General features: G+C 40.5%; 2 protein-coding genes across 4 annotated transcripts in view; both read left to right on the top strand.

Moving 5' to 3' along the window:
• PSTPIP2 (proline-serine-threonine phosphatase interacting protein 2) overlaps window positions 1-1,546 on the top strand; it is a 39,516-nt gene extending 37,970 nt beyond the window's left edge. The window contains exon 15 of the transcript XR_014616902.1: window positions 1,459-1,546. The gene's annotated coding sequence lies outside the window, so the exon portion shown is untranslated. The remainder of the gene's footprint in view (window positions 1-1,458) is intronic.
• EPG5 (ectopic P-granules 5 autophagy tethering factor) overlaps window positions 1-25,482 on the top strand; it is a 55,337-nt gene that overhangs the window by 15,067 nt on the left and 14,788 nt on the right. For 2 of the 3 annotated variants that reach the window (XM_084224875.1, XM_084224877.1), the window contains exons 12-31: window positions 2,994-3,148; window positions 3,702-3,842; window positions 4,030-4,194; window positions 5,439-5,561; window positions 7,340-7,599; window positions 9,452-9,592; window positions 9,984-10,128; window positions 10,948-11,145; window positions 11,868-11,978; window positions 12,737-12,856; window positions 14,304-14,470; window positions 14,662-14,886; window positions 16,751-16,874; window positions 17,776-17,917; window positions 18,975-19,146; window positions 20,338-20,500; window positions 21,096-21,238; window positions 22,522-22,678; window positions 23,681-23,875; window positions 24,808-25,021. In XM_084224875.1, coding sequence (XP_084081001.1) covers window positions 2,994-3,148; window positions 3,702-3,842; window positions 4,030-4,194; window positions 5,439-5,561; window positions 7,340-7,599; window positions 9,452-9,592; window positions 9,984-10,128; window positions 10,948-11,145; window positions 11,868-11,978; window positions 12,737-12,856; window positions 14,304-14,470; window positions 14,662-14,886; window positions 16,751-16,874; window positions 17,776-17,917; window positions 18,975-19,146; window positions 20,338-20,500; window positions 21,096-21,238; window positions 22,522-22,678; window positions 23,681-23,875; window positions 24,808-25,021 — 3,261 coding nt within the window. The remainder of the gene's footprint in view (window positions 1-2,993; window positions 3,149-3,701; window positions 3,843-4,029; window positions 4,195-5,438; window positions 5,562-7,339; window positions 7,600-9,451; window positions 9,593-9,983; window positions 10,129-10,947; window positions 11,146-11,867; window positions 11,979-12,736; window positions 12,857-14,303; window positions 14,471-14,661; window positions 14,887-16,750; window positions 16,875-17,775; window positions 17,918-18,974; window positions 19,147-20,337; window positions 20,501-21,095; window positions 21,239-22,521; window positions 22,679-23,680; window positions 23,876-24,807; window positions 25,022-25,482) is intronic. The other variant, XM_084224876.1, reaches the window with a different exon arrangement.

The following is a 25,482-nucleotide window of genomic DNA, read 5'->3' on the forward strand; positions in this document are numbered from 1 at the left end:
CTTGCTAATTTTGGCTTTAGCAGCTCACATTGTGGGAGACTGCTTATCATCCCCACCTATGTTTCCTTTATCTCAAGCCTTCTTTTCATGCATTTCTTGTCCTCAGTGGCACACTTTATTTTTATTTCCTCTTGACTTTTGTCCCGTGTTGATCTCCACAGTGAACGTGGTGCTTCAGCCATAGCAGAACTATTTAGAGGCCAGCTGGAATGCTAGTTTCCCTCTGCTGCTGCATTCATGGATAATATTTCAGGACTTGATTGTCAGGGAGCCAGGTAAACAAACAGTTTGCTGCTCCCTATTTTACAGCTTCTTTGCTGTCTTCAGGGAGAGCAGATCTTGTTTTTGTCAGTTTTATTTCTCAGCTGGCTGGTATCCCAGGTTGCCCTTACCTCTTATACCCAGTCTTGGTGGAGAAGCAGGAGAAAATGGTGATTCTGAGAGATTACTGAGTATCTTGACTCTGTGCAATCTCAGGTAACATTTCGGACAGAAAGGGGGAGAGATACCAAGTAGTTGCGTGCACTTGATGATGTGCTGAGCTGATAAACACTTGCCAGCCAAAACAATAACTGTTACATTGTGTCAGTAGAACATCTTTACTTTTGGTTTTGCTTGAAAATTTTTACTGCATGTATTATGGGTTGCAGTAACAAACACAGATTTTTTTTTTTTAATGTAGTTATCTTTTTCAGGCATTGTTTTGCTTCTAGCTAACTTATGTTTCTAAGTCCCTGGTATGCTGATTCAGGATTTTTTTATCCTCTTCATTCTCCTCAGTGAGTTCTGTCAGCATAATACTATTTTCCACCAGTGTCTAGACCTAGACAGGGAATATCAGCAGTTCTTCCAGTGAAATCCGTCTAATCTTCTGAAATATTTTCTTTCAACAGACACATAACAAATTAGTGCCTAATTTCCTGTAATTCATACCCTGGAAGACCATGACATTAACATTCTCTTGGTTTTTTAGTCATTTCCTCTCCCAAATTAAGCATGAGAAAAGGGTAATGAATCTGCAGGTGGAAGCAAACCTTTGTAATTGACGGAAGCTTTAGGCATGAAGTCCATAGGGCTGGGAGTAATGCATTTTTGGGATAACCTAAAAATAGAGGCCTGACAAAATTAAGGCAATAAAAAGCAGTTACATTTATTGAAAGGCCTTCAGGTACATTTTGAGCAGACAGAATGTACCTGAAGACCACCCCCCCAGGGGCTGCATCCAAAATATGGACAATGGGTGATGGGTTTTCATACTTGTATAAGTTTGGTCCATTTACATATTGGGGGTTAATCTTCCAATTGCAGCTTCAGGTAATGAAGGCATTTACCACAAGTTTGCTCTCCCCCAAATCACTGGTTTACATTTCTCAGGGTCTGAGGTAGTAAGGTTGATTCCCATAATCCCTTGATTACCAGGCCTAGAGAGGAATTGTTTCTGACCAAAATGGGAAAGAGGTAGCTAACACTGTATGTAGAGTTTAGGGTTATACACTAAAGAATTGCAGGATTACAAATATATGAAAAATATAAAAGCTAAAATCCTAAGGCATCAGGAGCATAGCTGCTATTCTAGTGAGTGGCATCTCTGCCTATGGTAGGGATTTTAAACTAGGTAATATTTGATATCCCTTTAATCCAAGGATACTATGATTTTATTTGTGGTCACAAGTTTCCTTGCTACCAGTAACAAGGTTTGAAAAGTCAGTGATTTTTAGGGCATCCTGAATTTGATTTGTAGTGTGATTAGAGGAAAGGAATAGGGTCAAGTACCAAGTTGATGGTGAAGATGTTATTTCTCCACTATGAGAGGACAGGATTTAGGTGGAGTCTCTCTGCTTCCCTTATTCCCTGTCCCTATCTTCAGTCCCAGGCTATGGTTTGGTGTGGGTTTGAGGTCAGCGTAGAGCCCACAGCTGAGCCCTTCTCCTCACTGTCACCCTGCTGTGCTTTTAGATACAATAATTATGTGGGCATTTTTGATGTCCTTCTGCATCATGTTAAAAAGAAACAACCCTGAAATACAAGGGGAAACAGAGTTGTCTTTAACTTCTGCTGGATAAGGATAAAAAATAGCATTAGGAAGTGGAAGGGATTAGATGAGGCACCCCCTGTTTGCCTGCTGGATCTATCAGCAGTGTGGTTTCTCTTACTGTTTGGAAGAAACTGTTTTCTTAAATTGCACAATCCTCTAGCATACTGTTCCATGAGCTGTTTTGCTTGTACAGGCCTGACCTTCTCACGTTGGAGTACAGCTGCAAAATTCTTGAAAGCCCTTAAAATAGAATGTAACCTAAGTGCAAGTGTTTGATCACAAGCACGCTGAGCACATGCGTGTCCAGGGTAGGTAGCTGAGGGCACAATGGATGCTTTTTTTGTATATTCAGCTGCTATGATAAAATCACTGTAAATGGTGTTTGTTGGCTTGTTGTGGTTCACAGAAGGCAGTTCACTCTCCAAAACTTTTTACAGCTCAAATGCTCTTCCAGGGCTTGTTTTGCTGCACAGGCTCTATTTAAAGTTGTTTGAAAGAAACAAAACAAAACAAAAATTTAAAACCCTGTATAGGTTCCTTTGTATAATTACCTTCCTGTTGTCCCACACCCTGAGGAATGGAATGTTTATTTGCTTTTAGCAATATCTCTTTTGGGTTTAAAGAGGAAACCTGCCTTGAATTTGAGTGGAAGCATATCTTAGCCTTCCTGCTTGGCAAGTTCAGTTCTCTATTTTCAGAGATGGATTCCAAAAAAGTGCATCCAGTGTCTTTTCTTGTATTGTATTTGGGAAGCTCAGACTGGCCCTTCTTTGTAGCTCTTGGGTGTAATCAAGACCTGGGGCTAGATGCTTGCAGAAATTTTATTTGTAACTGGCATGGAATGGTCTCCACAGATCACTTCTCTGGGCTTTTGAGTACATAACTATATAAATGCTGCTGATGTGTGTCCTATTGCACTTGTATAATGTTTCTTTCACTTGACTTTTTTTTTTCCTAGATCCAGAGCACCTTGCACAGTTTGAAAAGCATCTCCAGTCAATGAACTGCTCAGAAGAAATTTGTCTGCTCACCACATTTGCTCAGATGGCACAAACCAAACGAGCTGATGTTGATGAGGATTTTATCAAAATCGTTGTTTTGGAGATATATGAGGTGAGTAACGTTACTGGTTCATTCAGGAAAAGAATGAAAATGCTCTTTTTATTTGTAGCAGTGCAAGGTGTGAAGCTTTCATGGCTTCTGTAGTTTGTTCTTCTATGGAATTAAAAAAGTGCTACTTGTTAAAAAAGCAATAAATTAAAATTGCCTGAAGTACTTCATTTTTTCTGGGAAAAAGAACAGCTTTTCTGTAAGTGAAGCCAGAATAAAACAAATAAATAAAAATACATTTATTTTGCTCATGGAGGCCTAACTTGTAGCTCTGGAATTCCTTATGTGGTGTTTCTTCTGTAGTTTTTGGTGGGATTTTTTTTTTTTCATTAATGCCTGTGGCTGTGTTGTTCCTGTGTTTAGTTTTGGACGTTATTTTGGCTCTGTGGCACAGAACTTTCCTGGTCTTTTAGGGCAATCAGTTTCACTTTTCATATAGGCATTTATCAACTTTGTCTGTGGTGACCAAGAGCAACTTACTTTCCAAAAGACATTTTATTTCCATGTTAGTGGAGGTCAGCCAGAAGCAATAACTTCTCCCTGCTCATCTTCTCAGGTGTCCTATGTTAGTCTTTCCACAAGGGAGACGTTTTCCAAGGTTGGCCGTGAACTCTTAGGAGCCATTGCCAGCATCCACACACAGATTATTTCTGTACTGCTGGATCGGATTAGAGAGACCATTGAGAAGGTGGGGATGGTAAGTGCTGATGTCTGTAATTTAAATAATTTAAATCAGAGGCCATACCAGGTTGTTATGAATGGATGTGTTAAAGAGCTCTCTGTGGGGTTTTTGGTCATACCTCCCTTTCAGATAGCAGGGCACAGTGGTGATTATTGTTTTGTGCTGAGTACTGATTTGCACTTTTTGCTCTCTTTTCTCAAAGGTTTCTTTATATCTGTTTAAAGAACTGCCCCTGTACCTGTGGAAGCCTTCTTCCTCCGAGATAGCCCTGATCCGTGACTGGTTGTTAAATTACAGCCTGACTGCAGTGGAGAATAAACTGGCTTGCATTATCTTGGAAGGGCTGAACTGGGGGTTTGGTGAGCATGTAGGTATTGATAACAGGAGCCTTGAACCTTCTCACTTTTTCAGAGCAAAAGTTTAACTCAGCTTGAGAATAGAGCAGAATTTGAAAACAGTTAATTGCATGCTTTTTATTTTATGGCTGTACACCTAATGGCACAAAATGGGAATGTCATAATAATTTTACAACACTCTTCCTGAAGATTTGCTTGTGTTGCTTTCTTACAGTGCTGCAGATGATTTTAAAAGAGATACTTAAGCAGGGATTTTTTCCCTCTCTAAATGGGGAAATAGCTGACAGGACAATTTTTTATGAATTACATTATTAAAATGCTTTTAGCATTTTACAAAGCAATGCTTTTGAAAAGCAAATGCTTTTAGCAGAAATAGAGGAATCTTCCAAAAATGTCCAGGAGACTGGTGTGATTGTAGTTTGCATGTTGGTGTCTAGGTATGTTTTTCACTGTGCAAGGAAAGTAATGATTGAAATGAGACATTCCAAAACTTTGAGCATCATCTAAATGATGGGGAATTATTCCATAATATTGGGTTGCTCCAGGAGCTCCATGAGTTCAGGATATAATTGAGGGTGAATGCTGTTTCAGAGAAAAACAGAAATAGATTGGGGGAATAATGTTGCCTGTGTTCAGTGATTTAGTTCAGCATTGCATTCTGTGCATTTGGTCCTGCTGAGCTCTTCTCTTTGCTGTGCTGATGGTTGTCCATGACTATTGACTGTTCTTCCTCTTTCTTGTAGACATGTAAATAAAAACGAATGTTAGGAAAATTAACAGAATTCTTTGCTGTGCAATAGCAATGCCATGTCTGTACCCTTTAATGTGGGGAAAAATGGCTCTTTAATGTGGCAGTTGACACAGGAATTGCTGTGTTTTCATATAAAAAAACACGGTGATGGGATTTGGTTTTGTTTTTAAAGGCAAGAGTTCAAGTGTCTGTATTATCTAATTTAAAATAGCATCTACGGATTTTTGGATTAATTATCATATGTTCATAAAATGCATGTGGAAAGTGAATGTTGTGATGCTTTTTAAAAAAAGAATTTTGTTGTTGGGCTTTGTATTGCCCAGTGTGAGCCTGGTACTTTTTAACACAGAGCTGAAATTTTTTCACTGGGCAATATTTTTGCCTAGATATTAATTTGAACAGCCAGAAAAAGACTAGGATTTATTTCTCTGTGGTGCAGCTGAATGTACAGTTGTAGAGAACTCTTAAATGACTCAAGGTTTTGTGTTCTGACACTGTTTTTAGCAGAATACTCTTCACCTGGATCCAGCTGTCCATTCTGAAGTTGCATTGATGGTCCTGGAAGCATATCAGAAATATCTCTCCCAAAAACCATATGCTGGGCTGCTTTCTGAAAGCATTAAACAGGTATCCTTTCTTCTTACTTAAATGCAATAATTATGGATGGCTGTAAATGGGAAAAGCTGCAGGGCAAGACCTTGTTTTCACTTTTTTTTTTTTTTTCTTCTTTTTAAAGCTGTTCTTTATCCAAATACAATTTTGTAACATACCAACGCTCAAAGTTGTCTGCCCCCACAGAGCTGTTTGAAAATTCTGTTAGGCTTCTGTTGAGCATCTATGTGAGGATCACAGAATCATAGAATGGTTTGGATAGAGGGGACCTTAAGTGCCTCCCTCTGCCATGTGCAGGGACACCGTCCACTAGCCCAGGTTGCTCCAAACCGTGTCCAGCCTGGCCTTGGACTCTTCCAGGGCTGATCTGAGAAACCTATGCCAGGGTTTCCCCACGCCCACAGGGAAGAATTTTTTCCTAGTATCTGATCTAAATCTGCTCTCTCTCAGCTTGAAGCCATTCCCCCTTGTCCTGTCACTCCATGCTCTTAACAGTCTCTCTCCATCTTTCTTGAAATGGACATTTTAATTTTGACCCACTTGCAGGTTTGTGAATAGTGACAAACTGCTCCTGCTTTACTCATGCAGAGGTAGACAGTACTTACTATAAAATAGAAAGGCTATTTTTCATTGCAGGTGAGCATAAGAGAACTCACTCTGGAGTGTGTTCTCTTATCTTACTTGAAGACTCAAGTGTTAATCCCTTTTGGAGCTTTTCAGCAGTGCACAGTGTTATGTGACCTGAACACACCACAGACATTTGTTTTTACAGCACACTGGACTCAGGAGGGAATAGCTCCAAGTTACAGAGTACAAATGAAAGGATAGAAAGATCAAAGTTAAAAAATCCCCGTGTTGGATATTCAGTCCAAGAGGTTTTGGGCTGGGCTTTGTCTTCTCTGTATTTTTTGTATGGTGTTTTGTCCTGCTCTGTATTTTTCCCCCCAGCCTTTTCTTCCCACACTCTGAATGTTCCTTGTTGTCACTGCCCTGTTCTGATTTGCTCCTCTGCATTACTTACCCATGGTTTGTTGTCTTGTGCCAGTCAGATGAGTTCTCTTTTTTAAGCCAGTGTCAGCCCTAGTTGCCACTTGTGCTGGTGAATCTGTCCTGACTTGCATGAGCCTATAACTAGAATTTGAGAGAAAATAGTGCTTAGGTTCTTGTACCCCTACTGAGAGAACATGATATATCTGCATTGCCCTCCAGCTCTGCAATTTACACTGCTCTGTCAGAACATGAACATATTTTTTCTCCAGAGATTTATCATTCCTTGTGATCTAGACATGGTCTTTTTGACAGTGGACACATACACATGTGACTCTGCCTGTCCATATACAGTTTTTTATTTAAGGACAGCCTGCCAGGTTTTAGGCTTTTCGTTGACAGATAATATTTTTGCAGGGATTTTTCGGTTGCCTTTCACTAGCAGTCTTAAATGTTTTAAACATTATTGAAGGTTGTGCCTGTTTGTTTTGTTTTTTTTAGTATTAAAATTAAAATTTAATTCAAGGTCAGTATATAGCTTGGAGAAGTTTAAGCAGACAGTGTAAGTTGATAGCCTTTACTTAAAGGGATGGAGGAAGGAGAGGCCATAGGAAGAGAGTGGTTAGATAAACTACATGGTATGTCTAAAAAATAATTGCTGTTGGTCTAATCCTAGGAGGTTTGGGTTGGAAGGGACCCCAGAGATCATCCAGTTCCCCCTCCATGGACCAAATCCCAGTCCAGTGCCACACATGCTGTGCCATGGCTGTGCTTCCTCTCATTCCTGGTCTGCTGCTCTGTTCCAGGTCTCCTATCTGGCCAGCATAGTTCGCTACGGGGAAACCCCAGAGACTTCCTTCAATCAGTGGGCGTGGAGTTTGGTTCTGAGGCTGAAGCTGCACAGGAATGACCGTGGGGTGCAGCAGAGTGGGCTGGCTGTCCCCGTGAGCAGCAGCGCGCTGGACACGGCCGAGTCGGTCACGCTGCACCCCCTGCTCAAGGCTGTCAAGGCAAACGTCCCCATCGGCTGCTACCTGGCACTGGCAATGACCACCCTGGGACACAGGTGAGGGCTTCTTGGGTGTTTGCCTCGGCTGGATGGCCCCAGAGACTGAGCAGCCTCCCTAATGTTGAGCTGACGGCTGTTAACAACTTTGTGCCTCTTTAAAGAGTAAAGGGCTTGTGATGCAAGGGGTCGAGCAGCTTGTCATCTCTCTTAGGAGGAGCTGAGCCTGGGCAGTCTGGAGAAGACTGAGAGGGGGATCTCATTAGTGCAGATAAACATCTCAAAGGCAGGTGTCCAAAGGATGGTGCTGGACTCTTTTCAGCAAGCAATGGCCACAACTAAAACACAAGCAGTTTCACCTCAACACGGGGAAGAACTTCATTAGGCTGAGGATAGCAGAGCCCTGGAACAGCTGCACAGGGAGGTCATGGATTCTCCCTCTGGACACATTCCAAACCCACCTGCACTCGTTCCTTTGTCTCCTGCTCTGGGGTGACCCTGCCTTGGAGGGGTTTGGACTGGATAATCTCAAGGACTTTTCCAACCCTATCTTTCTGTGATTCTGTGATAGTAGTTTTCACAGAATCCCAGAATTATTTAGGTTGGGAAAGACCTCCAAGGTCACTGAGTCCAACCTGTGACCAATCCCCACCTTGTCACCCAACCCAGAGCACTCAGTGCCATGTCATTCCTTGGATGCCACCAGGGATGGGGAGTCCAAAACTCCCTGGACAGCCTGTTCCAATGCTTAATAATCCTTTTTGTGAAGAAATTATTCCTGAATTCTTTCAAACAACCTGCTATTTCCTTTAGTTTGCTAATAGTACTTTTTTGCCCTCTGCCCTTTAGGGTTCAGTGAGAAATAGTACTGAAGAAATAGTAAGAAAATATAAGAAATAGTACTGAAACTGGGGCTTAACAATAATTTCTCTGGACAGGAGTAACTTTGAACCTCACTTACTGAAATGGTTGCTCTAGAGGTAATTTCTTTTATCAGGGCAGAGCTGCATTCAGAAAATAGCGAGAAGAAAAAGCCCATTCACTCTGGGAATGGTGAATAAAGAGCATAATAAGAGCAGTGAACCTCTTAGGCATGACTGTGATCCAGCACAGTCTTTTCAGTGCTTCTAGCTGGTTTGTAGGTAAGGTGTTTGGAGGTAATCAAATGTTATTGTGTGACATACAGAGTCACACAAAATTTGATCAGTTCTCACCAGAACTCTTTTCCCTGAGTCTGTGATTCCTTTGGTTATGTGCCATGCTGTTCAAGATTTTCACTAACTTGTTTTGTATGTATAATATTATGTTACTCTTTTAAGGAAAAATTATCTGGCCTTTCTTTTCCTTCCCCAAGGAAGCCATTGCTTCATGATAAGATTATGCCATAGATACTTTTAAGCACTGGAGTAGTTTAAGAGTAATATTAAGGTATTTTGGGTTGAGAGTGGAAATTTTCCCATAACTTTGAGCATGAAATAGAAAACCAAAGAACCTCTTTAGTCTTTTTTCTTCCACCTTCTCTGTTTGGCCTTTGCTCTTTTCCCTGGAGAGGAGGCAAACTGTCCAAGTTAGGCAAGAATAGTGAGTTTAAAGTGATAGAAATTTGATGAAGACTTGCATCTAGTGATTTTTGGAAGATGGGACACTGATCCCCAGAAAGGGATTTGTGAAGGAAGGAGATACTTAGTAAATATTTGAGAAGGAAATACTTGGCAAATCTGTCAGCTATTGAGTGATTCCTACAGCTGAAGAAAAGAACTCTGTATTTATCTATTTTTGTTTTCAAAGATAAAGTGTGAAGTTATGAATGCATTTACATCTCAGTTAGTAAAAACTAAATCAACACTTTGTCTCCCTTTCTGCTGATAGTGAATGTGTTTTTCTTAAATGTTTTTGTTTTGTTTTCTGACAGCATCGAGAAATTCTGTGCTGAAGGGATCCCTCTTTTGGGTGTACTAGTCCAGTCTAGACATCTGAGAACAGTAGTCCATGTGCTGGATAAAATTTTACCCTTGTTTTACTCTTGCCAGTATTACCTCCTGAAGAATGAACAGTAAGCATTATATGTTCATATGTTAATTTTTAAATGTTATACATTTGTTTACCTAATTTATTCATAGTTGCAGTAAAAGTCAATAATAATCTTCTGGTTTAGACACCTAATAGTCTTCCTGAATAAGATTTGAGTGCTGAAATAGATCAAGGAATGGTATTTAGTTCTGATGAGCTGCCTTGAATTACAGGCTGGTGTGAAATGCTCATACTGTGCCCAGTGTATGGCTGAACTGGAGCAATTAAATCTGCATTGTGGTTGTGAATCAAAGCCTTTCTGTATGTGTCTCACTATGTGTCAGCTGTTGAGCTGATTTTAAATTCTCTAGAAGCAGGCTTTCTATTTAATATGCAGTAAGAGATATTTTAATTTCATTTGTTGACATCCCTAGGTTTTTATCTTATGTGGAACTGTTTCTTCATCTGGACAGTGGAGTCCCTCAAGGAGTGACCCAGCAGGTTACCCATAAAGTGACACAGCACTTGACAGGAGTGAACTATGGAGAAAATGTTAAGCTGCTCAGTAGTATGATACAGGTAAGAACATTATTTAAAAAAGAAAAGGGGGGAGAGAGCATTTTAAACCAAGCATATTTGACTGAGTTATTGTTAAAGGTTAGAAAGGATACTGAACTTAGCAGTTCAGTCACAGAGTACCCTGCATCAAGCATTGGTAGTTGGGTTTGGTTTCTTGAAATGCTTCTGCTTAAACTTGCCTAAATCTGGCAATGCATGTGACACTAAAAACAATATTTACCTTTCAGACTTCTTGGAAAATTCATTTTCCTATACCAGGTCAAAACTATTTAAAAAAGGAAATGTAAAATGCGGTACTCCTTTCTTGTCTGTGTTATTTGAGGAATGCAGCAGAGATATTAATGTTTGCAAGTTCTGCTTTTTACCATTAATTTAGAACCCTGGAATGGAAAAAATGTTCTTGAGTTAGGGAGCAGTAGTGTTTTTTTTAAATGCAGAGAGGTCAAAATCCAAGGCCCTCTAACATTAGAGAGGGATAGCGGAAACAGATCTATTCTGGGAAGGCCTTTTTGCAGGACCACCAGCCTGGACTTTGGAAATAGATGCTGTGTATGCCTGCAGGTGTTGTGCTTAAGGCTTCTGTGTCTGTTTTTGCTGATTGCACAAGATCCCCTGCTCTTCAGGCTTCAGAATTGGCAGAAGTTTGGAGGCTGAAGATCACAAAGCTGTCCCTACTTGGATATAGAGAGTGTTGTTGTAAATTATTTTAATTTTAGGATAGCTCTACAGCCTCAATCAAATCAAACAGTCCTCCGATAAATTCTAAAGCTTTACTCAAAGCTGTGATCTGTTGACCAACTTTTCCCTTTGATTTGTCAGACTCACATTTTCCTAAGTGACCATCCAAATGGAGTGGGGCCAGCCGCAGTCCTGGAGTTCTGGGTGCAGGTCCTCACCAGCCAGCAGCTGTGGCACAGGGACCGGGCCACGCTCTGCCTGCTGGATGACTTGTGCAAAGCTGCTTTTCAGTACAGCCAGGAGGACTGTGTGCAAAAGCTTCTTTACCAGCAGCACAAGGTAAATAAATAGCTGTGGTGTTTTGGTGTGGCTCTTGGGTAAATGGCCAGCTCATGTGTTGCACGGTTGGATTTTGATGGGAACGTATTTTCCTGAAATGCAACAAGAATGAGTGTAAGTACTAGGGTGGTTTGGGTTAGGAGAGACCTTTACAGCCCATCCAGTTCCACTGTCCAGGGACACCTTTCTCTATCCCAGGTTGCTCCAAGCCCTGTCCAAACTGTTCTTCAGCACTTCCAGGGATGTGAGAAGCCACAGACAGCTTCTTCAGACAGCCAGTCATGATGATGAGTGATGATGGAGTTATCTGATTTTTTTCTGAGTTGCTCAAGAAATGTTTTTTCTGAGTGGGTCAAGATTAATGAAATGTCTAATATTTTAATAATAATGATACTAGTTAGTACTAAAACCAGTTTGGAACACAGTTTTCATTTCATATGAGTTCTATTGTTGTTTGTCTTCTTCGCATTTCAAATCTTTGATGGAGTGCTTAGGACAAAAATGGAGCTCCCTCTCCTGAAAAAGCCAGGCACAGTTACTGCAACATTTTTTCACTGAAATAGAAAGTCCATGCAGGCATTTCAGTGGTGTCTGGCTGAGCTGAGGTTGGAAAGTAGCAACATGAAATGGAAAGGAACCTGGATAAAAATTGAGTGATCCATCTGTAGCTTCTAAATCACCTGGCCATGAAAGAACCCCAAATGTTTTCTGTTTCTGTGCAGAATGCTTTGGGCTATCACTGTGACAAGGGTATGCTGTCTTCACTGGTCAGCTGGATCGTGGCGGGCAATGTCACGCCATCCTTTGTGGAGGGCAATGCCAACTCCTCTCAGGTGAGTGTCATGATGGTGTTTTGTGTTGGGAAAAGCAGCATACTGGTTTAGGGTTTGTTGTAGGGTGGTTGTATTTTGGGGTTTTTTTTGGTTGGTTTTTTTTTTTTCAGTTTTCTTTCATGGTCACTTTTTCTTCCTGTCCCAGAGTTTTCATGTGATAAAATCCCAGTTTAGCCTAAGAAAATGCTGTGTGTTTATTGCACTAAAAGGAACATGGATATTTTGCACAGGGAGAGTTTGTCTAATCTCCATCCAATAATTCATATAATAGGATTTATTAGTTAAATTTTCTTCTAATCTACTATTGTTCTTGATCTGTTTAACAAGACAAAATCTGTAAAGCCTGACTTTTGTTTCATAAATATTTTGAATTCGAGTTACTTTCTCTCTGCTTAAGTGAGCTCCTTATTCAAGCAAAAAGGAAAGAAAAACCTCGCTGTACCTCAAACAGAGATGTGTAGTGCAGGTGGAAGAGGGGAGATCTTATTTTACTGAGTTTGAGAAGGTTGTTTCCTCCAGAGCTCCCTGAGTGATTCTGTCAGTTGTGTCTACTTTTCCCCTTCTTTCCCGAAATTATACAAAGGGGAAGTTTGAATTTAAGGGTAAAGAGGTTTTGTTGTTGAAATGTGATAGTGCCTTTTGCAACTCTGCAATGAGAATCCATCAAACACTTACTCCTCTTAAGAAATCATCAAGCTTCCTGATCCTACCCCCTGCCATTTTGTTATCAATATCTTTGTCATTTCTGTGTTGTCCAGGTCTGGTTTGCATGGACAGTGTTAAATATGGAATCAATATTTGAAGAAGATTCACAGCTTCGCAGAGTTGTGGAGGGGGAGCTGGTTATCAATGCTTTAACTCCTGATCAAGCTTTGAAGGTGGGAGAACTGCTCTTCTCTTTTCATTAAAATTAGAGAGAACTGCTGGAGAAAAGTGTTTCCCTGTATTATTTAGTTTTTCTCTTATGTACTACTTCCTTACCAGGATAAATGTATAAATGATGTATTATCCTTCCAGGATAAATGTATAAATAATGCTTTACTTGGCTGTGCTGGACCAAATACACTGCAAGGAAATTTTCCCTGACATTTTGAGTGTATTTGAGTTCTTTTACGTTTAAAAGCTACAATGGAAATACCTGATTTTACCATATCAGTATTTACAAAAAACTGATTTGTGCTTTTGCATAGTTTTCTGGGTTATCTAAATGCCTCACAACCTTCAGTGGGTTTATTCTATACCCCTGATATGGGGAGTGCTTATTTTTTAGGTGGGAAAATGTGTCTGTATTTCAAACAGATGATTTCTCAGATTACCCGAATTGTGCAAAAGACTGGCCTTTGCTTTTCTCTGCTTTCTGAATTATTTTCCAAGCCTTTCAAAACTTTAGAGCTCTCCTTTAACAAGGCACTTAATCAGCTGTACTTCAGGCTATATTGCAGCCTTTTGCAGCTTCTTTGCCCAAATTCAGTTAGAAATTCTGGAGAGAAGCAAGTGGAAACCAAAGCTGTCCATTCTCAAAGTGTAACTTTTGGCCCATCCTTTATCTCAGCTTTTTCAGTGTGTTTCAATAAAGGAGGTGGCCCTGTGAAAATAGGTTTGTTTGGCCTGTGACAAGTACATGTCTTGCATCCTTGGAGCTGGTCTGGAGAGCATTTGTTCTTTGGCTTGCATGTCTTGGTTTAGCTGGAAAACAAAAAGGGTGTGGGCAGTGTGTGGAAAAGAGGTTTGGTGTAGGGGATGAGGAAGTGCCAGGGTCTGCTCCCAGTCTTGGGAACTCAGAAAAGCCTTCCATTCCCCTGCTTCAGGTACAGTCCAGGGGAGCTTGGAGTGAGACTGTTTAATGGTTTAGTGGATCTGTGGTGTTGCTAAGATGGGATACTGCTACTCATAGTTTGCTTGATTTTGTTCTGCTTTTGCTTCTGTGTTCCTTCGTCATGTTAGTTATACTGTGTGTTTTGAATTTTCACTAAATCTGTATTAAATGTAATATGGAAAAAGCTAAAACTAGCATGCTGGAGAGCTAAACCAGGGACATCTACTTCTGTGAGGAAGAACAGTAATTAACTGTAATTAACACCAGGGCCCATATGTTTGCCTTGTGTCAGAGCCATCACGCTGGGGGTTTGTAAGCATCAGAGGTGTAGGTCTCCAGCATAACTGTGAGATGGGCAGCTCATCCTTCAAGGCCTGTAACAGATATGTGACTGCTTCCAGAGTTTTCTCCTCTGTAATTACCAAGTGTTCACACAGTGTTCATCTGCTCAGTTAACCTGTGACAGCCTGTTACAGCACCACACTTGTGTGGAAATGTTGTTTCTGCAGAAAGCTCAGACCCAGCTGAAGCTGCCCATCGTCCCTTCCCTCCAGAGGCTCATGATTTACCGCTGGGCTCACCAGGCCCTTGCTACCCCTGCAGATCACCCTCTCATGCCACTGGTCTGGCAGAAATTCTTCCTCTTGTACCTTCACCGACCAGGACCACAGTATGGGTGAGTCTGACCTGCTCCAGGAGATTATCAAGCACTAATTAAGTGCACAGCAAGTGAGAGTCAATGCATTACACTGACTGCTCCTGAAAGCAGTGGGTACCAGCAGCTTCACTGGTGAGCCAATTTGTCTGCAGAGATGCTGATTTGACATTTGCAACAAGACTTAGTAATGCTTTTTTGTTCATTTTTAGATTACCTGTAGATGGCTGTATTGGAAGACGCTTTTTTCAGAGTGCAGCTCATGTTAACTTGCTAAATGAGATGAAGCAGCGGCTGACAGAGGTGGCAGACTTCCACCATGCTGCCAGTAAAGCACTGAGAGTGGAGAGTCCTGAGGGCAGTGACAGGTCACCAGAGAAGGCCAGCTGCTCACCTGATTACCTGACTTCACCTGAGCTGCATAAGGAACTTGTCAGGTAAAAAAAAAATAAAAAAGCCTGCCCAGTTTCATGTTAATCAATGCAACTGCCTGAGTAACTGCTACAGCGCAGTTGTGGCTGTGTGAGGAATGAAGGGATGTGACCTTAGCTGTACTGCAGGCACTTACTAAAAGCATAGAATCATAAAACATTCAGATTCAAAAAAGCTTTTCAAGGTCATCAAGTCCAGCACTTAACCCAGCACTGTCAAGGCCACCACTAACCCATGTCCCCAAGTGCATAGTTGGGCTCAAATCCATTCCTTTGTTTGCATAACTTGTTTAGTTTGAGAGGGGGGTGGTTTTACTACTAAAAATAAAACATTGTTGATAGGTTTGTCACTCCCTTTAGGGAAGTAGCTTTGCTTTTTAATGAACGGTAGCCCCATGCTGGCAAAATATTTATTGTTTAGGCATATCTGCCACTCATATGTACATTACCAGCTATAAGTAAAAGGCTAGTTGGTGTGTATATATGTTTGTCACAGACCAGGGCCTGAATTTACGTCTGAGTAAGATTACTTCATCAGATAATTTACTGCTCTCTTCAACACATAGTTCAAGCAGTTTGCTTGGTTAGCAACCTAATGGTGAGCTCTGACAAGTTTGTTCTGTGCCACATGAAAAAAGGTAAATCTGCTTAGCAAAACCTTGCCACAGGTCTCACTTTTTGTCTTGGAGTAGGCTAAGGAGGGAGACACAGTCACTCACTGCTAGTCAGCTGGTGAATGCCCACTTTTGTGAGGGATAGTAGCTCCTAAGAGCTATCTATACCTCATGTACGCTGAACCTGAGGAAGTATGTGAATATTGCTAGGAAATAGTTGAAAGGATTATTTGAAATATTTGAAAAGAGTCCCTTGTTCAGGGACCCTGGACGTGTGGAATCTGAGCTCCTTGCTCAGTGCTCCCTTCAGCAGTCAGTAGGTACTGTACAAACAAACGAGGGAGATCATAAATCCCACTTGATTGTCTGTGAAAAATAATTCAGAGATAGTCACAGGGTGAACTTGATTAATATTTTCAGTCTTTGATTTCAAATAAGGTTCCTTCTGCTCCAGCAGAAAACCAGAGTACTCTATGCCCAAATAAATCTTACACCCAGGAAGTTTAATGACCTGTCTAGTTTCCTGGACAGGAGGGAAATTATTGGTAAGGTTTATAGGGACTGGTTCTTGGAGTTGGTCTGCTTCCATTTTTTCACCAGTGACACTGATGAAGGAAGCAGGAGTTTGCTAGTGATATTTAATACCACAGTGTGAAGATTTAATGGCATTCTAGTGCTTCCTTGTCAGGAAGGCTTGGATGGGTGTGACTGTGAAAATGGTAGCAGTTGGTGGAACGATGTCAGCTGAAAAAAAGGTGTATTTATGTTAAAGTTTTAACAAAGGAGGAAATGAGAATGAACTAGTCATGAATGAAACTCTGAAGAGAAATTAAAAGATGTGACTTAACTTAGGCATGACTTTTTTGAGCAGGCACTGCAGAGAGGTTCTGGGGTGAGAAGCCAAACTTGCTCACGAGTACTCTGTTTATTCCGTTGGTCTTCTGAATGGGATTGTGGTGATACTTTCTGACATAAGATACTATTCCAGTCCTGGGTCTTATGCTAGTTTGTATAAATGTTTTCCTTTTCAGAATTTGTCCTCTTACTCTTTGTTGCTGTCCTTCATATTTTTCTAGGTACCTTCTTTCCACTGTGGGCCTTTAACGTGGCAGTAAACAAGTGAAAATTCACCTGAAATATCTTTTTTTAACCATACCACCTTGTAGCATTATTTGTTGCCTTAATTCTAACTTCAAAACAATCAAATTCACTCTGATTTTTTTTCCTTTTTTTTTTGCCGTTCCCCCTCCCCTCAGGCTTTGTAATGTTTTAATTTTGTGGTTGGAAGAAGAGAGTTTCCAGAAAGGAGATACATACATTCCCTCTTTACCAAAGCAGTATGATGCACATAGACTTGCTAAAGTCATGCAGAATCAACAGGTGGGTTGCTAATAACACTGAAAATCTGAAATCTAAAGTCCACGTGCTAAAATGAGTCTTTGAAATCAGTGAGAGAGTTGTGTTACTGGTCTTTAATACACATACAGCATGTATGATACCTTCATAGCTTTAACCTTTTTTTCTAAAATCTTTGCTATCCCAAACTGCCTTCCTCTATATTTGAAAGAGGACTCAGATGTAGATTCTTTGCATATCTGGCATTTCTTGCAACACAATCCTTTTCCTGTACTGCTCTGTAATTCTTTTTATGTTCTCTGTTAGTGTTAGAGGATTATTTAAGTTGCAGCTTTAAATAACAAAAGACTGGAAGCCAAAACCTGCTTGTCTTGGTAGTCTGTAAAATGTCAGGTTCAACTATAAATTAGTGAGTGTGTATTATTCTATTCTTCAATTATTCTTCTATTATTCTATTCTTCAAGCCTAAAGACTTATTTTGGAAGAGCATTTCTTATATTTGCTTTGTTTTCACTCCTCCAGTGTATATGACTACTGGAAATGCAGCCTGCTTTAGGCTGGCTGCAGTTAATCATGCCATGATGTTTTAGACTATCTTGGTCTCTTGTATTCCCTTTTTAGGAGCAGATTTTTAATAATCTGTCTTTATCTTTGTCTCTTATGTATTAGAAATTATACCATGTGTCAGGTTTCATCTCTAAGTGTCACAAATGCTTTTCAGTAGATCTCTATATATGTAATAAAAATAGTTCAGTGTTTTTCTTCAGTTTAGTTTTTTTTCCCTTAATCATAAATTTCCTGTGACTTAAAGCTGCAGGGTATATATTTTATGTAGTTACTTAAGTTTCACAGCTACTAGAATGGGTGGACAGCACATGGTGCTGACCAAAACGGGGGATGATAATTTAATTATTTTGTGCTCCAGGATCTGTGGATGGAATATGTCAATGTGGAACTCATACACCATGAGTTTCAGGAAGCTCTGAACCTTTGGCTGCAGGTTCAGCTTGAATCACATCCAACCTGTGCTTCTGCAGGGGAAACAGATTTCACCAATCCTTTGTCAGGTAAGAGATAAAAATACTCTTAAGGCAACTGCGCCTTTAAGAATTATTGGGATGCCAAAGCCCTGGTTTCTTTAGGAGCTTGGTGATGCTTGTCAATAAAGATATTAATATGGTTTGTTTTATGTGGGTACAATATTTTCCATGAAGTTGTCATGGTTTTCTCACTAAGATTTTCACGATGACATGAAAATGATGACATTGATGCTTTTTGGCTTCAAGTTTGCCATGTCACATGGCAGAGCTAGGGCATCATGGGTGAGCTCCCCAAAAGTTCACACATTTTCCCTAAATTTGGAGAGAGACAAGTGAAAGCAAAGGTAAAACCAACTGTACTTGAAAACATATTGTCTCTGGGTTTTTTTTTTTAGTTTAGTTTAGTTTGTTTGTTTGTTTTTTTGTGTTGTTTTTTTCCCTGTGTGTTTCCCCTGGAATTTTGGCATAGTGAAAGGGTTGTTCTAGAACAGAAGAGGTGATAGTCACAGCTGATACATAAGAACGGGGAGAGATTGGGTTTGGGGCTGATTCAAAGAAGAGGAAGGAGTGAGGGAATAGAAGGGAACTGGAATACGTTCATAACTGTTTGAACAAGGAAACTGAATGGAAATCAGCAGGAGGAGAGGGCTGACCCAGAGGGAGGCTGTGCTCTGAGAAGGAATTGACACTGACAAGACTACTACTGAGGATCAGTTTAGGGAAAGGAAAACTAATTTTGCCTAGAATTTTGTCTGTGTGTATGTCAGATGTAAAATAAATGGAGCGAAAGGAAAACTGGAAGATAGGAGTGTTTGGGGAAAACAAGGAGACCAGTAGGTCTTTGGATCCTAATCTTTGTGTGATAGAATAGCTAGCTATCAAAACTAGCAGTGTGAAATAAAGTTTGACAAAAATAAGAATATTACTTGAGTGATTTTTTTTTTTTCAAAGGGGGAAACCTGAGAAATATTTGCCTGCAGTTAAAAATGCTTCATGCAAGGAAAATCAATGCTTTTGTTCAGTTTCTCCTAAACTTTTCTTATTGACCAAACTTGCTTCTGCTATTTTAAAAACTTTTTTGTAGCGAAAGTGAGGATCATGAATAATTTGAAGAAGCTTGATACTCCCAAGCCCCCTTTGCCTCTGCAGACGATGAAAGCTCCTGTGCCAGTGATTTCCTCTGCCACTCTGGTGAGCCAGAAAGACGCAGTCCAGCTCATGCGCAGGGACCTGAACATCTTGCAGCAGCACGCCAAGTGAGTCATGTCTGTGCTCTTTGTGTCTCTCCAGTGGGTCCAGCACTGCCTTAGAATTATTGTGGAGTCACAGAATGGCCTGGATTGGGAGGCACCTTAAAGCTCACCCCATCTTACCCCTGCCGTGTGCAGGGACACCTTCCACTGTCCCAGGCTGCTCCAAGCCCTGTCCAGCCTGGCCTTGGGCACTGCCAGGGATCCAGGGACAGCCACAGCTGCTCTGGGTACCCTGGGCCAGGGTTTCCCCACCTTCTCAGGGAACAATTTCTTCCTAAAGATGCCCTTCACAGGAGCCTCATTTATGGTATTAGCACAAGACTGTCGGTACTTGACTTCTGCTTCTTGTCCCATTTGTTTCCTCTTTCTTCTATTCTATCAGGTTATTACTCTACTTCTTCAACTGACATACGAGTGCACAAGTCTTACCTAATGACTGGAATTACATTAGATGGCATGGGCATGTAACTTACTTTTTCATTTGGTATATTGACTGATCTAAAGCCTCCTTTTAGGCTAGATTTGTTGACAATGAGTTATTTAACCCTTTTCCACCAAGGCAGTAGTTGCAATGTGAAGCACCCAGGAGAGAAATCTGATTTCTGGTTCTGGTAGCTTTGTTAATGAAAGAGACTTTCTGTTTCTAATATTCCAACTCAGATAATCCAGCTGAATTGTTTTCAGTCACAATTGGTCAATCTATACCTGTTCTTAACTAATGTATTAATTTAATAACAATATTATGAACCAGAACAAAAGCTACTAAGCCCATGAGAGGCTGTGTCTAAACAATTCCACTCTCAGTTTTAGGTGGATTCTCTTTTTTCTGTTTTCTGATTTGTTTGGTTTTGGTTTTTTTTTTTTTTTTGTTTTGGTCTGGTGAAAAATTGCACTTTCTGTAGAGATTATTCTGTTCATATCAAGGTTGTCATATGAAGTAATTCAAAACAACTCACACATACATGAGTAGTTTTGTTCTTATGAACCGTTGTGGTTTTTTTTTTTTTTTTTTACTTTGAAGTGGTATTACTTTGAAGTTTTAGCTCAATTTCATTTGATAACCTTTTATGTTTTCCAGGAAAGTGTCATGAGTCTTTGTACAGCACATTAAATTGAAGTCTCCTCTCTTAAAAATTCTCAGCATTGCCGTTTTCAGGAAAGATCTTGATAATTTTATTAATAAATGCCTTTCAGAACTGCAGCTCTCTGGGAGTCTCAGCATGTTGCTCTGAACAGTGAGATCCTGGACACAGTGCCTAAGCTGTATGTCAACAGGGAGGAGCAGATCACCCTCCACCTGGAGTGCCGGGGAACTTCAAATAAAAGCTGCCAGGGAGCAGCTCAGCTCACCATGCAGGTCAGAGGCATGGTATCACCTCTGTTTTGGGGCTGGTGAATATAGAGGATGAGTCTGAAATGGCTGAATTATTATAACAGTGGTAGCATTTGACTGAATAAATCCACACGCATATTAGTGATCTGAAATACCTCGTGTAATGCTCAAAAGAGAAGCAGATCAAGAACTGAAGAATGGGTTGTTGCATAATTTGGTTTGCTTGTGGCATCCATTCTAAACTGCTTTCCAGTGTATGGATGTGGGAATTTGCTTGGTGATAGGAATAGAAGCATGAAAATGTTTATGGCAATACTCCCATGTTGCTTAGTAAATTAATTTTTTGATCCCCTCTAAGTTTCAGTCCCTGTGGATTAAAAGCCTCAGATAAAAGACATGAATCCTATTAGCGTGTGTGATAATTAATTAGGAACATGACCAAGGATGTGTGCTTGGGCACGATGTACCAAATCTGATGAAAGCTCTCAGGGGGAAAGCCAGCCAAAATTAGAGTTCTCTGACTGGACTCTGCTTAGTTTTTGGAAATAGCTGCAACATGGAAGTGTTCTAGCAAAACCTTGTTAATTTTGCAATGAATGTGTGTCTTTTTGTCATTTAGTTTGAAGGGAAGCACAAAAATGAAGCAGTGAGCCAGCAGCTTCATGCTTTGCGTAAAGAAGTGAGACAGCTGCAGGCAGAAGCCATGAAGCCACCTTCCCTGGGTGTTGTGGAAGCAGCTGTGCACGTGGAGAATTTCATCACGTAGGTTGTTCAGATGCTGCTCTGGGTGGTGGTGTTTGTGATTCCATTTTGGTGTGTTAGAGTTAAAATGTGGAGCTTGTTTGTGTGTTTTTCCTCATGTTCATCAGCTTGGGCCAGCAACAGAGCTGGAGTCCTGAGACCTGTGTGTTTGTGACAAGTAATTCTTATTATCAGAGGGTCACTCAGGCTCAGCAGGGCACAGAGTATTGTACTTCTGTTTATTGTTTTCTGCTTCTTTTTATTGTTCTGTGCATTATAATAGCCCTCCTAATCCTGTAAAAGGACATTGAATGATGACAAGGATGCTGTGCTAAACTTTAGGAAGTTTAGCACAGCATCCTTGTACCACACAACTTGTACCACAGCTGTCTCAGCCATAGGCTAAATTGCATGATGTCAATATGACTCTCTATGGGTTTTTCTTCATTGTAGTGCAGGACATAAATCTTTACTAGAGTGCTAAAATTTGAAGTAGTTTTTAAATAGGTGAAACAAAATGGTGCAGTGAAAGCTGGCCAGATAATACCACTTTTTTTTGGGGGGTGGGGCAGGGTATGAATAAAATGGGGCCATCCAAGGCTCTCTTCCTCACTTTTACAGTTTATCCCAGAGGTCCAGTTCAGCAACTTTTTGTCCTCAATCTTCCAGATTTCTGCTGGGATTCTCTTAGCGTAACTGGTTTACTATAGAGTGTAATGACTGTACAAGAAGGTTTACATACTACTTGTTCATTCTTGATCACTAATCTCAAAAATTCTGTGTATAAGCTAGTTCTTGTGATTTACATCTGTGGAATTGCATCTTCTTCACCTGTATTAATTCAGATTTAGTGAAGACAGGGTTTTGGTCTCAATGAAACATTTACTTGGCAATGCACAAGAAAAGATTGATTCTGTTTTAATACTTTTATTGTTGAGCCTGTGAAATAAAATAGGGTAGGTTTTCTTGAAATACAAAGTCAGTTGAGATGCCATCAGGATATGAGGAATACATGTTTAAAGGGAGAAACAATCCACTGGAATTATGCTTTGGATATCTTTAAGTGTTCCCTTTCTGACTCTGATTATGGAGACTTTCTAAGGTTTGGAAGTATCCATTTCAGGCAGCAAAACTACATGAGCTAAATCTGTGGCTTTTCAGTCGGGATATGAGAAGAAGGGATACTCAGGGAATATCACAAATACTCATCTCAAGGCTATATATTGGCAAGAAACCTTTCTTTATTGTCACAGGTTATTCTCCGTATGTAAATTTAATTTGCCTCATTAACTTAATTTTTTTAGGGCCCTGATAAATATCTACAAGGTACAGCCTATGCCTGCAATCAAGAAAGTTGGAATTGGTTTGTTTTTTACATTGGTAGAATATGTGTGTGATGAAACTCAACGTAATCCTCCCACAAGGCAGTTCTTCACGTCCTGCATTGAGATTCTGGGCCAAGTGAGTTTATTTCTTGAATCTGAAAATATTTTCTAAATTTTTAAAATTTGATTTTTCACGCTTATTCCAATTTCACTGCTGTTAATGGGGGGAGGTGGTTCTAAACAAATTCTGAAGCCTTAACTTCTGAGCTTCTATCCCATTTTGTTTTCAGCGAATTGTAATGGGCACAATCTTTAGGAGAGATGAAGCTTTATTTTGCTTTAAGCAAGATAAAAACTTGTTCTGTGGTGCCTCTGCTTAGTGTTAATAAATTGTCATTGTGTTAGTTAATTTAAATGCTGGAGTTTTGGGCAGGTAACTAAGGTTTGGATACTTTTAGTTCATTAAAGTGTGTTTCAGCATAGGCTTTGCTTTTACCTGTCACTTTCTGGTTGATGCACATCCTGTCAATCTCTGTATTTAAACACCTTTCTTCTACAGCCTTGCAGTGTTCTCTGTCTAGTGAGTTATATCAGAAGTTTGCTGGTAGAGAAGGCATGTGCTTTATGGTGGTGGTAATATTTGCTGTGTTTGTGCTCTGAGAAAATCATTGGCCTCTGCTTTGGGTCCAGATACTTACTTTTATCTTAAATATCGCTTATTTAAGTCTGCAGCTGTCCTTGAGCACCTCTAACAGCTGAAGTACTGAGAAGTTCTTCACAACTGTAATTCTGTTAAATTTTTCCTATTATCAAGCAGGGCTGATGAAATCAGGATTAATTTTCTTATGCTATTCCATCAGAAAAAAATGGTATTTCTGGGTATTTTAGACAAGATATGTTATCACAAATCCTGGTCTAAAGTGAGCTAGGAAGACATGTTTGTTTTGTGCTATATCTTGTGCAATAGAGCTTTTGGATGATGTTAATCTTATCATCTCAGTCTCTTGTTTTTGAGAAAAACTTCCCTTTTTATAAAAGGACCAAAACTGTGGGTGTCTCAACAACAAGCTTAAGAGGTGTATTTTCCAGTTGACTGATATTTGGCTGTTATTTTTTCCACCATTCCCACTTCTCTCAGGTGTTCATCAGTGGGACCAAATCAGAGTGCAAGCGTCTGCTCCAGACCATCCTGCAGAACCGAAGGCTCTGTACTCTCCTTTCTCCTTACTTCACTCCTGTAGCCTCTCCCAGTGAATTTGTGACTTTGTACGAAAAAGTCGTGGCCTTTCTGAGTGAGGATAACAGCGACGTTGTCTTCATGCTGCTGACAAAGGTGGGTGTTCTTTGCCTAAAGATCATGTCCTGAAGCTAAAGAGGAAAGAGGTGCAAATCTGGTACCTTAAAATGGCATTGACAGGTTCTGTAGAGCTGTGTTGGTCATACTGATTGGTGTTACATTTAAGCTCAAGAGGGGCTGGAGTCAAAAAAGCAAATAGCTTAAGTAGCCTTTTCTAGTCTAGATAGTATCAGTATGTGCTTCCCAGGGCTTACTGATGAAATTAAAACCATCTCTTGATGACTTCTTCTGCCTGGTATCTCTGCAAAGACATTCATTACAATAGCCAGTGAATGCCAGGTACCTAAGAATCAAAACAAAATTTGGGACAGTGTCTGCATTTTCCAGCTCTCTTTGGCACCCATGTCCTTCTTGCCTGTCTTAAAACAGAGTAAGATAATAGCAAGATGTGATTTGCACATCTCATGATACTGCCAGTGGAGAAATTAGTGTAACATTTGACCTTTGATATTGCTCTAATTATCCTCTTCAGTTACGGGGACATATCTGGGAGCAGCAGGCAGTCTGTCCTGGGCAGGACTCTGAGCTGTCCATGGTGGCAGTATTTGCCCTGCTGACCAAGTCTGAGGAGGTGCTCAAGGGCTACAAAAGCTTTGCTCCTCTTCCTGAAAATGTATGGACTGTGGGCATCAGTCCAGTTTAATGCTTGTGTGGAAACTCAGACTCATCTTTATGAATCTGAGCTTCTCAGCCAAGGGCTGTTCCATAGATCTAGAGACTTCTGCAGTATGCTAAATCATAGCCTTTGGAGAGTGAGGTTTGGAGTTTGGGCTAACAAGATTCATGAGGTTTTTCTCAGATACATAAAAATGTCATGATTTAATGTCCCTGGTGACTTCTCCCTCCTCCCAAAGGTGGTGTGTCTGCTGAATCTCCTGCTCACAAATGCTCCCTGTGCTCTGTTGCAGTTCGACCTGCCGCAGTGGTTGAGCGTGGCCAAGCCGCCTCTCTCGGAGCGCACCCAGCTCCTGGAGTCCATTCACCTGGCTCTCAATGCATGTGGCTTGGAACCTGAAGAAGATATTTTGATGCCATTTAATATCTTCTGCAAGCATTGGACTAACCTTCTGCAGTATCAGTTCCCTGACCACTACAGTGATTTCTTAAGGTTGTTCGTGCAAAGTGAGTATCTGAGGTGATGCATCCAGAACCCTTCTCACTTCAAAATATGAACCCTGTGCAGTAGAGTTAAACTGCAGAATGATTTACACTTCCTTAGGTTTCTACCTTGGGTGTTTTTATGTGCCTTGCTATGTAATGTGGTTTTTTTAGACATATTGTAGCTCTTCTGTGGGTCAAGGCATGCACATCAGTAACAACAGATTTTCAGCCCATGTAACAGGAGAAGGATGGAGTAGAGTCTTCTGTTAATGGAGGCACCTATTAAGGATGGTTATGCTATGGTCTGTAATGCAGAACCCTTGTTTTTGATTACCCTTCAATGTCAGGTGGAGAGCTAGAATTATGAAGATGTTAAGTGGTGCTGAAATCTGCTGAAAATGTCCTGGTTGACATTTGATACCACACATATTCTGATGTGCCCCTCAAATGAGAACAAAAGTGCTTCTCTTTGTCAAACCATA

Source organism: Fringilla coelebs (assembly GCF_963513975.1).
Source record: "Fringilla coelebs genome assembly, chromosome: Z".
In the NCBI taxonomy this organism is placed as follows: domain Eukaryota; kingdom Metazoa; phylum Chordata; class Aves; order Passeriformes; family Fringillidae; genus Fringilla; species Fringilla coelebs.